General features: G+C 42.3%; 1 protein-coding gene across 1 annotated transcript in view; it reads right to left on the bottom strand.

The window, feature by feature from the left end:
* The window catches only part of EIF4G2 (eukaryotic translation initiation factor 4 gamma 2), a 31,028-nt gene that overhangs the window by 4,560 nt on the left and 13,296 nt on the right, over positions 1–13,172 (bottom strand). The window contains exons 9-17 of the mRNA XM_082269987.1: positions 12,114–12,212; positions 11,871–12,012; positions 11,611–11,774; positions 7,895–7,999; positions 7,494–7,604; positions 7,303–7,407; positions 5,115–5,330; positions 3,502–3,760; positions 3,218–3,422 (exon numbers count right to left, since the gene is read on the bottom strand). Coding sequence (XP_082126113.1) covers positions 3,218–3,422; positions 3,502–3,760; positions 5,115–5,330; positions 7,303–7,407; positions 7,494–7,604; positions 7,895–7,999; positions 11,611–11,774; positions 11,871–12,012; positions 12,114–12,212 — 1,406 coding nt within the window. The remainder of the gene's footprint in view (positions 1–3,217; positions 3,423–3,501; positions 3,761–5,114; positions 5,331–7,302; positions 7,408–7,493; positions 7,605–7,894; positions 8,000–11,610; positions 11,775–11,870; positions 12,013–12,113; positions 12,213–13,172) is intronic.

The following is a 13,172-nucleotide window of genomic DNA, read 5'->3' as shown; positions in this document are numbered from 1 at the left end:
TACTGTAGGGACGTCTTCTATAGCCAATTTCTACTAGACAGTTCACCGGAATTCACCTCTTATTTGCTTGGTTGTTTGAGATGGCATCACTTCTTATCCTATGGAGGTTGTTGGGTTATGTACCTACAGCATAAGGTTTATGATGGTATGTTGAATGCAATTCTGGTTATGCTCAATCCCGTCGCCTCTGGTCACTGCTGACACTACTAGTGTGCTGCTGTATATGCCCCCCCCCTTACTCATGCACTAATTACTTTCGTATACTGTTGATGCCATTTCTCATGGTTTTGGTTTTCCTTTTTCTTTGTGTTTAGTTTTGTATTGTATGCTAAAAATCTAATAAAAATTATCGGATTTAAAAAAAAAAAAAAAAAAAAAAAAGGGTCAGTGGCAGTTCCCCCACCAGCATCAGATACACTTTGAAGTCTCACTTTCACGCAAAACAAATATACACTTAATGATTTATAGCAGTATAGCAGAAAATGAACATTCGTTTTCAAAATTAGTTTAGATCATTAAGAAAAATAAAAACCCAGTGGTGATCAAGTACCATCAAAAGAAAGCCATTTTTTTTTTTTTTTTTTTTATTAAACACAAATTTTGTTCGGGCATAGCATTGAAACTGCGAGCCAGGCCTCCTGTCCAACATCAGTGCCCGACCTCACAAGTGCACTTTCAGAATGTTATTTAAGTTCATGTGTGTGTAAAAGGCATGCGTCCAATACTTTTAATAGTGGGTTCATTTACTAAAGGTAAATCCACTGTGCACTGGAAGTGAAGTGCAGTTGCTGTAGATCTGAGGGAAATATGCAAGGGAAGTCAACAGCATGTTTTGCTTGCACATGATTGGATGTTGGAAGTCAGCAGAGCTTCCCCCAAGATCTACAGCGATCTTGGATTTGCCTTTAGTAAAATCAACCCCATAAGGGATTACTTGTTTCCCACCCCCATAACAGCTAAACACATCCTTCGTCCTATGAAGGTGGGAGGAGGAGAAGAAGGAAGAAGAAGAAGGAAGAAGAAGAAGGAAGAAGAAGAAGGAAGAAGAAGAAGGAAGAAGAAGAAGGAAGAAGAAGAAGGAAGAAGAAGAAGGAAGAAGAAGAAGGAAGAAGAAGAAGGAAGAAGAAGAAGGAAGAAGAAGAAGGAAGAAGAAGAAGGAAGAAGAAGAAGGAAGAAGAAGAAGGAAGAAGAAGAAGGAAGAAGAAGAAGGAAGAAGAAGAAGGAAGAAGAAGAAGGAAGAAGAAAAGGAAGAAGAAGAAGGAAGAAGAAGAAGGAAGAAGAAGAAGGAAGAAGAAGGAAGAAGAAGAAGGAAGAAGAAGAAGGAAGAAGAAGAAGGAAGAAGAAGAAGAAAGAAGAAGAAGAAAGAAAGAAGGAAGAAGGAAGAAGAAAGAAAGAAGGAAGAAGAAGAAGAAAGAAAGAAGGAAGAAGAAGAAGAAAGAAAGAGGAAGGAAGAAGAAAGAAAGAAGGAAGAAGAAGAAAGAAAGAAGGAAGAAGAAGAAAGAAAGAAGGAAGAAGAAGAAAGAAAGAAGAAGAAGAAGAAGAAAGAAAGAAGGAAGAAGAAGTAAGAAAGAAAGAAGAAGAAGGAAGAAAGAAGGAAGAAGAAGAAAGAAAGAAGAAAGAAGAAGAAGAAAGAAGAAAGGAAGAAAGGAAGGAAGAAGAAGGAAAGAAGAAGGAAGAAGAAGAAAGAAAGAAGAAAGAAGAAGGAAGAAGAAGAAAGAAAGAAGAAAGAAAGAAAGAAAGAAGGAAGGAAGAAAGAAAGAAAGAAAGAAAGAAGAAAGAAAGAAGAAAGAAGAAAGAAAGAAGAAAGAAAGAAGAAAGAAAGAAGAAAGAAAGAAGAAAGAAAGAAAGAAAAGAAAAAAAGAAGAAGAAAAGAAAGAAAGAAAGAAAGAAAGAAAGAAGAAAGAAAGAAAGAAAGAAAGAAAGAAAGAAAGAAAGAAAGAAAGAAAGAAAGAAAGAAAGAAAGAAAGAAAGAAAGAAAGAAAGAAAGAAAGAAAGAAAGAAAGAAAGAAAGAAAGAAGAAGAAAGAAAGAAAGAAAGAAAGAAGAAAGAAAAAGAAAGAAAGAAAGAAGAAGAAAGAAAGAAAGAAAGAAAGGAAAGAAGAAAGAAAGAAAGAAAGAAAGAAAGAAAGAAAGAAAGAAAGAAAGAAGAAAGAAAGAAAGAAAGAAAGAAAGAAAGAAAGAAAGAAAGAAGAAAGAAAGAAAGAAAGAAAGAAAGAAAGGAAGAAAGAAGAAAGAAGAAAGAAAGAAGGAAAGAAAGAAAGAAAGAAAGAAAGAAAGAAGAAGAAAGAAAGAAAGAAAGAAGAAAGAAGAAGAAAGAAAGAAAGAAAGAAAGAAGAAGAAAGAAAGAAAGAAGAAGGAAAGAAAGAAAGAAAGAAAGAAGAAGAAAGAAAGAAAGAAAGAAAGAAAGAAAGAAAGAAAGAAAGAAAGAAGAAAGAAAGAAAGAAGAAAGAAAGAAAGAAGAAAGAAAGAAAGAAAGAAAGAAGAAAGAAAGAAAGAAAGAAAGAAAGAAAGAAAGAAAGAAGAAAGAAAGAAAGAAAAGAAAGAAGAAAGAAAGAAGAAAGAAAGAAAGAAGAAAGAAGAAAGAAGAAAGAAGAAGAAGAAAGAAGAAGAAAGAAGAAAGAAAGAAAGAAAGAAAGAAAGAAAAGAAAGAAGAAAGAAAGAAAGAAAGAAAGAAAGAAAGAAGAAAGAAGGAAGAAGAAGGAGAGAAGAAGAAGAAGGAGAAGAAAGAAGAAGAAGGAAGAAGAAGAAGAAGGAGAAGAAGGAGAAGAAGAAGAAGAGAAGAAGAAGAAGAGAAGAAGAAGAAGGAGGAATAGAGAAGAAGGAGAAGGAGAAGGAAGAAGGAGAAGGAGAAGAAGAAGAAGAAGAAGAAGGAGGAGAAGGAGGAGGAGAAGGAGGAGGAGAAGGAGGAGGAGAAGGGAGAAGAAGAGGAGAAGGAGGAGGAGAAGGAGGAGGAGAAGGAGGAGGAGAAGGAGGAGGAGAAGGAGGAGGAGAAGGAGGAGGAGAAGGAGGAGGAGAAGGAGGAGGAGAAGAATGATGAGAAGGAGGAGGAGAAGAATGATGAGAAGGAGGAGGAGAAGAATGATGAGAAGGAGGAGGAGAAGAATGATGAGAAGGAGGAGGAGAAGAATGATGAGAAGAATGATGAGAAGAAGGAGGAGAAGAATGAGGAGAAAGAGGAGAAAGAGGAGGAGGAGGAACACACACATACATATCCTCACCTGGTCATCAAAATATTCACAAATCCTTTATCTACATGAAGTTTAGGAGAGATGTTATCCTTAATCCACTTGTAGATGGTCTGTGGAGAAGGATCCATCTCTATTTGTTTCAGCAACTCTTTCTCTAGTTTCATCAGCGGAAACAAGAAGCTCAGTCCTTTCCCTTCCAGGATCTCCAGCATGCGGTCTTTGTTCTGGTCGATTTCTATGAGAGCGCAATATTAGCAATTAGGCAACTCTGACACAAAACATGAGCAATGGTTTCTCCAGTGTGCCAACCTTACCTGGTAACATCTTCTGCATGTTGACTTTGCTGAGCTGGAAGAGTTCGGTCAGCCACTCTTTGTCCTTTAGTTTGGCCAGCTGCTGCAGACAGAGCAGGAAGAGAGGGAAGTGGGTGCCGTTCTCCAGAGGCTGGGCCAGTTCAGAAATGCTCACCAGCTCCGCTATTATGGCACGGGCTGCGAATTGTGCCAGGTAGGATTTTACCAGGGGTATGTCCACCTCTAGCTTGGGGCACTGGTCTAGCACATTCAAGAAAGCCTATAAAAACAAAAAAAATGCCAACGATAAATACAAAGCCACCAATAGGATTTCAAGATTAACCGTTTCCCGACCAACCACAGTACATATACTGCAGACGGGCAACTTGTACAGGCACCAACGTACCCGTACATCATGGCTTTCTTCCAGGTTCAAGGCACGTGCGCCCTGCTGCGACTGAACACAGCAGGACTTAGTCAGCAGGTCCCAGCCAATGATTCAAGGCCGGAACCTGTTGTGTCCACTCATAGCCCAGAGCCCCGTTTGTGTCCACTCATAGCCCAGAGCCCCGTGTTGACAATCAATGCAAGGCTCTGTACAGAGGAACAATTTCTCTTATCCCTGCAAAGCAGGAATAAAGGCCCGTACACACGTACCGATCGTCGGCATACAAACGTCGGTGGACGAAGGATCTGCCGATTGTACGCGTGTTAGTATGGTGCCTCCGACAGATGTCTGCGCACAATCCGCGGACAAAAGTCTTTCGTGCAAACATGAAAATATTTGTATGCCGACACCAGAACGGACGATTGTTCGCCTGTCAGTACACAATTCGGCCGACAGACCGCAGATTTGCAAGACTGGGCATGCTCAGAAAATAGAAAACACAGGGAAAGTTAACCATTACATGACATCACTTCTGCAGTCGGCGGACAAAATTCTTGTGCTGTCCTTGTGCTGTCTTTGCACTTTTCAGCAGACACCGACATCCCGGGGAGAAAAGAGGAACATTTGTAAGCCGACCATCGGTACGTGTGTACGGGGCTTTAGAAACAAAAAGCTTCAGTTAAAGGCTGCACATAATATACACATTTAACCCCTTATTTGTCCTAGATTTTAACCCTTTCCCAGGCAGTGTCATTAGTACAGCAACAGTGTATAGTATCACTGTATCCGTGTCATTTAGTCAGTTCCCACCCAGCGTCAGATTGCCTGCCGCACTCTCAGCTCCACTGTGATCACAGCCATTACTAGTTAAAAAAAAAAAAAAAATAGTATACATCTCAGCTATAACTTTCATGCAACCCAATATACACTTATTGGATTTTTATTTATTTATTTTTTAATACCAAAAAGACCTGTTGCGGAATACACTTTGGCCTAAATTGAAGACTTTACCTGCATGTTTTATAGCAAAGCAAAAAAAAAAAATTCTCTCTCCACACCCACCTGTTATCAAATGCCAACAAAGCTCTACTAGTGTGGAAAAAGGATATAAATTTTGATTGGGTACAGCATTGCACAACTGCGCAATTACCAGTTAAAAAAAAAAACGCAGTGCCGAATATAAAAAAAAATGGCCTGGTTATGACGGGGTAAAACATTCTGGAGCTGAAGGAATTTAGCAATATACCTGCATGAAGTTGTCACTTGTTGCCACTCCCTCTTGACGCAATATACCGATCAGTGCACTTGCGCGCTCCTTGTCTTCGTCAGAGCGGTCCAGGGATTGCAGGACGATCCGGCTAATCATTTCCGGGATGAAGTGTTTTGGAGCTCTCATTTCTTTCACGCTGTTTATGGCATCTGCCGCGTTACCGTTATTCAAGTAGTCAGTCACAAATGCTTCCTGAAATTCAGAGCATTCTCAAGTCATGCAAACCATTTAGAAATGACGACACAGGCTCAGTTCCCTGCAAAATCGTTTCGCGCTGACATTTCAAAGATTCGCTTTAAATCAAAAAAGGCAGCCACTAACCACAGCTACTTCGGGTTTAGCAATGGAAATCTAATTTAGCACATTATCAAAGGCCAGTGCAAAAATTGGAATATCTAATAGCACTTTTCCACTGCAAGTACCAGCTCGGCTCCACTCGGCCCTGCTTGGCTTGGTTTGGTTTTCCACGGCTGGTACCGCATGGTACAGTGTTGGAACGGTACGGTTTGGTACGGTTTGCTTTTCCCCTAATAGTAAGTGGGTGGGATAACAATTCTCTGACCAATCAGTGGCTAGTAGTGACAGTCAAGGCTGCATGCAAAGGATTGTGGGATATGGTACCGGTACGGCGCTCTTGGAACCACAACTGAGGTGGTACTGTTTAAGCGAGCCATACCGTTCGGTTCCATGGAGTGGAAAAGCGCCGCCGTACCGAACCGTTCCTACACCGTACCATGCAGTGGAAAAGCGCAAAAGCGAGCCAGACCATTCGGTTCCATACAGTGGAAAAGCGCCATATGTACGTAGGCTTGAACATCATGTTACACACCCTTCAGTTCCAGCGAAGTCTCAATGGCTGACCAGAGTCAAATTTATGGTTACGTAATGGACATATCAAGCTTGGAAAAACAAGGAATGGGGCAACTGAAGGTTAGCCAGAGTAATTTTGGAAAGTGTTATTTTCAAGTTTTCCCTGGGGCATGCAATCTTCCAAACACAGAAAAATCCAAACAAAAAAAGCCCTTGCAAATATAAAAAAATTTTGCCAAGTCATGGCGATCCACCATGTCATAACAGACAAGCAGTTTTTCCAAACCTCTAAAGACTGCTGCCATCCAAAGGGGTTGATTTACTGAAACTGGAGAGGGAAAAATCTGGTGAAGCTCTGCACAGAAACCAATCAGCTTGCAGGTTTTTTGGTCAACGCTTAAATTGACCGTTTGAAGTTAAAAGCCGATTGACTACCATGCACAGCTTTTGCACTCTCCAATTTTAGTAAATTAACCCCAAAGTTTTGCTAAATGGGAAGAAAACATGCAACTGGCAGTACATAGAAGTGACTTTATACTGCTCTGCCGGCTTCAATGAATGGAAATGGGACAAGGGAAGTTCAGTCGCATGACACGCTTTGTCTTCAATCTAAAACATTACCCCTGGACCAAAATGCAAGCTCTGCATTGCAGAATGCTTTTTTTTTTTTTTTTTAATGGGCTGTAAAGGTAGGCTACAGCATAGGCTTAAGCCTACACCTAAATGGATCGAATCTTGGCCAGTCCCTGCTGAACTGGTTGAGATTCGATTGACGTATGAGCAGAATGGTTGCACTCAAGTCAATTCATCGAGCAACCTTAAGTTGTTGTAAAGGCTCAGGGGTTTTTACCCATACATTCCAGGTAAAGGTAAAAAAAAAAAACCTTGTGTCCAGCGACCCCCATATCTCGATCCAGTGATGTGTCTTGGCTCTCCGTGGACTCTCCCTCACTGGCTAAGACAGAGGGTGCCATCGGCTCTCACTGCTGTCAATCACAACCAGTGAGCCAATGAGAAGGGGTGGTGCTGAGCCGGGGTTCAGTGTCTGAATGTTGCCCACACAGCAAGCGGTTTGCTGTGGGGGCACGAGCATCAGTGGGGGACCCTAAAAGAGGACAGGGGCTCCCTCTGTGGAAAACTGCAAAGAGCAAGCAAAAAAAAAAGCACTTAAAATATTACTCTCAGTACAAACAGTCCTTTTTTGCATATAGCTCCCAGCCAACAGAGCACAATAGCACTGCAGGAGGGATTGCCCCATCAACTAAGTTAAATCGGCCAATTTACTTTCCTGGCCCCGTAAAAATAAAGAAAAAAAAAAAAAGGCAAAATGTAGTAATTTTGGATAACAGCTTACAGTAAGTTTAAGTAGCTCTTCCTTTGATGGTGGAGGCTTCTTCACACTCTTGGCAGGTTTCTCTTGGATGGGAGGTGGGTTGGTTTTTAGGCCAAGCTGTGGTGTCTAGGAGGAGAACAAACAAGTCAGTAACAAAACAAAATTAAAAAACCCCACCAGAACGGGAAAAAAAAAGGCTTAAGAGATCTCACCTGTCCCATGGGTGGTGTCTGGGTGCGAGGCGGCATCATGCTCATCTGAGGCTGGAGCTTTGGCACTTGTGTCTTGTTCATTAGAAAAGACTGAGCTGGTCTCAGGCTTATCTGGGGGAAGATTAGACAAAATGAAAGGTTAACCCCATAGAGAGCTCTAATGCTCAGAGAATTCGGTCTAATAGTCACAGCCCTCATATCTCATAATCTTGCTCAGTGGACGCTGGTCACTATGAAAAAGGGGAGGCAGGGAGGTAAAGAATGGGATGAAGGGAGTAGGAGAAAAATGAGAGGAAAGGAGGTGGGGGGAAGAAGTTTCCAGCAACAAGTCCTCATAATAACGCGTCTTTTCTTAATCATCAGGCGACCATGAGAAGCAGCTTCCATCTGGAAGTACGTACCTCGTCTGCATTAAGCTGGCCTTTTTTAATAAACCGAGGCGGCATATCCTTTGACTGCCCTTGTTGCGATAAGAGCCCCTGACTCTGGTACATCTGGCCTTGCCCCTTTTAGAAAGATTGAGATTACGATAAAGTTAGACATCAGCTACCAGAACATTCCATTAACTTTTTCTAGAAAAAAGTGGCAATTCTCTGCAGGCTTGTAGCTGCCGGTTTCCTATAAGAGCCAATATTCTGAATGCAGCTTAAAATTATCAACAAGACATTTGCTAAGCCAGGGTTTCTCAACCAGGGTTCCTCCTGAGGTTGAAAGGGTTCTTTGAGCAATTTCTGCCTCTCAGATAAGTGCCTACTGAAACCATTCATCGTTTTAGCTATCTGTAAGGGGGGTAATTCTTCCCAATGACCATTACACAAATGCATCATGAGTTGTAGACGGTACGTTTTTGTAGGGGTTCCCTAAAACTGGAAAACTTCAAGGGTTTCTCTGTTGAAAAAGGTTAAGAAAAGCTGACCAAAAATGCAGCAAGCAAGATTTTTACCCCCACAATGGGAGTGCAACAGACCAAGTGTAAAGACATACATAGAATTTAAAAGGATGCATTTTTCTTGAGCTTTTCTTGCGCTAAGTGCAGATAAATTCATATTCATTGAAATTCATGGATAAAAAGATACAATGCATTTTTATCTATCTCTATCATTTTCGGTTTTCGCCAAGTCCACCCTGCATTCTCTGTACCAAAATTTCCATTCGGTGCCCTCTACTATAAAGTACAGGCATACCCCGCTTTTAAGTACACAATGGGACCAGAGCATGTATGAAAACGAAAATGTACTTAAAGTGAATCAATATCCTTTTTCATTTCCTAGGCAAGCTGGCTGGCCACAAATAGGATATGTTGTAGTCCTGGGTCCCATCACATTGCTCCCTAAGTTTGGTATCCTTGTCACTTATGGTTTGGGAGTAGTGCCATGTCAAGCCGACCATGATTTCCCATAGACACCAATGTTAAAAACTGGGAGTCATGCCAAGCTGACCAGGCTGTGTCCGTACTCGCGAGTGTACGTAAAGTGAGTGTACTTAAAAACGGGGTATGCCTGTATTTTTCTTAAATGGTCCCAAAACATGTTTTACCCTAACTCCTTGCTTGATCATTAGCTACATCCAGCTGTTGAGCATGCACTGGGGTCTAAATATGTAGAGTGCAAAATCTGGTGCCACTCTGCATAGAAACCAATCAGCTTCCAGGTCTTTTGGGTAAAGCTTAAAGTGATTGTAAAGTCAGGTTTTTATCGTAATGCATAAAATGTTCGCATCCCCTTGAGACATAGCAAGTCACATGGGGTGTTTCAGGAGGGTGTGAACCGAGCTGTACTCTTGCGGGATTGCACTGGCACAGAGTGGATGATCGGCACGGCATCTTTCTGCATGGACTGATGGCACATGCAGCATGCCTTGAATCACCGCAGATGATGCACATGAGCCAGTGGCGTCATTCAACATTGGATTTCTACACAAACAGCAAGATTAGGTTAAACAATCAGCGCCATGTACACATAGTTTATGAGATTGTAATAGAAGAAAGTCAGAATGGAGAGACTTTACCGCCACTTTAAGTAGACCCATCGTGAGATTATGTAGGGCTGACCCTACTTTTGAGCATGCTAGTTGCCTGGATTGTCCTTGCTGATCACTTGCCGGCTGCCTAACTGTAAAATGTACATTGTGACGTTAAATACCAGGATTATGGCAAAACCCCCGCCTAGCTACTCCTGCGGAGCAGAAGTCAATACCCATTGGTGAAGACCATTTGAGGGGCGGTGACTGTCGGAGGACATAAGAGAAACCAGGATTATGGCAAATCCCCCAGTATCTTTCAGTCAGGTGGTCGGCTTTCACATAAAGGGTCCCAGCGGCAGATTGCCACAGGAGAACTTATGCCTCGTTTCCACTGAGCGGATCGGTACGCTAATTTGAGTGTTTCCATTATGAAGGTGGCCCATACAACCGAACCAAACCGCACCATTCCTGGTCCTCCTTCAGATGTAGGGCCATAAGAAATGTTATGGTATGGTAAGGGCGGAGCTACTGGCGTCACACGATACATTCCACCGATTGGCGGACAGGAAAACTTCAATGCTCACATCAAATGAAAGCGCAAAACACCTCATTTGGTGTAAACCCTGCATGGCCCGACTTGCAGTGGAAACGCTCACCTGAATAGACCGGACCATTCTAACCCTTCCAAACTGTACCGACCCGAACCGTTCCGCTCAGTGGAAACGAGGCATTATAGGCCGCAAACAAAAAAGGTCAGAAAAAGACCTGGTCTTCAAGTGGCTACCCATCATGGATAATTTAGGGCTGACACCACTTTTGTCAAACCAAGATACCTGGGATGTCTTGCTGACAACATGAGCAATAAAAAAAAAAAAAACTAACAAGTATAGAATTAGGCAATACAGACATGACTTCCATGTATATCCAGTACAAGTTGGAGTATTAAAGGCAGTCAGGCCTGCAGCAAAAATCGCTCCTAGTTTCGTATGGACAGGTCTGGTTTAAGAGGACTTTAAAAGCAACAACTGGGACATCACATAGGGAACCCATGTAGAAAGGCCCTATTTGAGTATAACCACCCATCAAGTGTCTGCAGATCAATCCATTTTGAACTAGCATGTAGGTGGGGCAATTCACAGTACATTCAAAAATGCTAGGCAAGCTAGAAGTACAAATAGCAAGTCCAGGCTTCTTCCATTAAAGCAGAGTAACACTTTACAGATAAGCCTCCATGAGGACATGCATAAAATGTATGCAATGGAATCCTCCCCGTTTATATCCATGGTACATTGGGTTCTTTTTGCCGACTAGCAGGATTAAATACTGGGATATTTGAACCCAACACCAAGTCCATTTAAACGTAGATATAGGTAAAGTTCTGCTCTAAGGGCTCTTTCACACGGTCCGCATTCCGTTGCGGACCGTGCTCTGCTCAGCGGGGATCGATTCGCCGATCCCAGCTGAGCCGGCGGATGACAGCTCCGTCTCCACACTGTGCGGAGCGGGAGGCGCCAGAGCCCCGCTGCTCTCTATGGGGAATCGGATGAGAGCGGACCGCCTGTCTGCCCTCATCCGATCCCCAGGACAGATAGAAAATAGGGTTTCCATCCTTCCGGATTTCATGGACAGGATCGGATGCGGATGGCAGCGGACATGTCACCGCTGACATCCGCTGCTCCATAGGTCTGAATGGGGCATCGGATCAGATTCACTTAAAAAAAAAAAAAAAAAAAAAAAACTGACAGGCGGATCTGATCGGAACGCCCGTGTGAAAGAGCCCCAAGACTAAAAACTTGAAGGAAAAAAAAAGTGCTTTAGAAAGAAATATTCCACATTAATTATGCATCCAACATTAGTGTGCGCTGTAAGTTGCCGCCAGCATTCTTCTGGTTTCTCTTTGCTGAAGCCTAGAGAAGCATAAATCTTTAGCCTGTCAGCAGATTGGTCTATCTAGATCTATAGGCACTGTACTGAAAATGTAGAGCAACTGAGCATGTGCAGAGCAGGGCGAGACTATTACTGGAATTTAGTAAAGGCACTTTAAATGATTTAGCTATATCTGCAAAAGGGGCCAGCCTGAAGTCACCTAGCAGTACTAACATTTTCTGACTTAAGTTCCACTTTATACTAGAACATGAAATGGATAAAACCTTACCTGGCTTTTCATAAAAGGTTTGCCTCCAATTTCACCAAACTGGGACTGTACAGGAGGTATGATGTGCCCACCATGCCCGTTGAATAACTGGTTTGAACGATGACGACCCATGGTTGGGGAGAACCTGTCCTGTATAACCCCTGGACCAGTACCAATACCACTGCCTGTAACCAGAAAAGATGGTAAGAGGCATGTAAAAAAAAAAAAAAAAAAAAGAAAAAAAAAAAAAAACCCCTCGCACACAAGGCCTAACTACAGACCTGGCATCTGTCTAAACATATCAGCAAGTCCTCCAAGTGGGTCCCTGTCGAGCTTCATTCGTGGTGGCATGAATGGCCCTTCCAAAAAGAAGTCAGTTCGCATTCCTTGTGACATTGAAGGAGGAATGAAGACTCCTAAATCCTGGTGAGATATAAGAAAATGTATTTATAAAATACTGTACATAAACTCCCACCCCCTGCCAAAAAAAAAAAAGACAGAATATGCAAAGCGCCATCACTCACTTTCACTGCATCTTGGCGGATTTGATTGATAGTCTTTGGTCCATTATCATTGAAAGCTTTACGAGGAACCCAGCCGTTTCCTCGCAACTCCGCAGTATCCTGCAGAAAGAAGAAAGAATGAGATCTCAGGACATTGCTTGGGAATAATAAAAAACAACTTTTGTAACTAGTAAACGCATAAGCAACTTTCACAATTAACAAAACCCCTGGACTGCAGGCTATTCGATCCAGAAAAGGTAGTAAGTTATTTTTCTCTATAAACAAAGGGTACATTTTTTTTCTTGGCTTTTAACTACTTGCTGCCAGTATAATGTACTTATACTGCGGCAGGTGGCACCACTCAGCCTGATCACTACCTTGTATGTGATTGACACTTCCAGGTTGCCAGCAACCCCTTACCACTGTGATTAGACACAGCGGGAGCTGATCTACAGGTACCATGGACTGTCTGCTGGCACCCACCCATCATTAGGCAGAGCCAGAACGGCGAATGCCTATATGTAAACAAGGCAGATTGCCGTTCTGTCAGTAGGGAAGGCATGGATCCCCATGTTCCTGCGAAGCATAGTTTAGCACTGATCACTATTAGGCTCCGTTCACACTTGTACCACTCCAAGGTTGAGTCAACTTTGGAGTGCACCTTTGATGCAACTTGGATGGGTGTAACTTGGATAAGACTTTGGCTTCGACCAGTGATAATGGACAACTGTTGCACACAAGTTGGCATAGTAGAAAATTCAGTTACGTCTTTCATGCAACTTCTGAGGGTTAACATTAAAGTCTATGTATTTGGGGGTGGTACCTCAAGCCAAGTTAGATGGGACTTTTTGGGCAAGTAATTTTCAGAAAATATCAGTTCATAAAAACGATAAATATTTAATATCTTAGATTAAATATGATACAAGTACATAGTTATGAGTATTGGGTGATAGACCCAAGTGAAATAGTGTCCAAAGTCAGAAAGTTATGCGACGTGTGAAATCGGTGACAATTTAGGATAATCTCTATAGGTCAGATTTTTTCCTGCGTTTGTCCCTACGCGTTTCGGCTTCCTCTTGA

The sequence above is a fragment of the Pelophylax lessonae genome (genome assembly GCF_965119305.1).
Source record: "Pelophylax lessonae genome assembly, chromosome: 10".
Taxonomy (NCBI): domain Eukaryota; kingdom Metazoa; phylum Chordata; class Amphibia; order Anura; family Ranidae; genus Pelophylax; species Pelophylax lessonae.
Note: the sequence above shows the minus strand (reverse complement) of the source record. Positions and strands in the feature narration are given on the sequence as shown.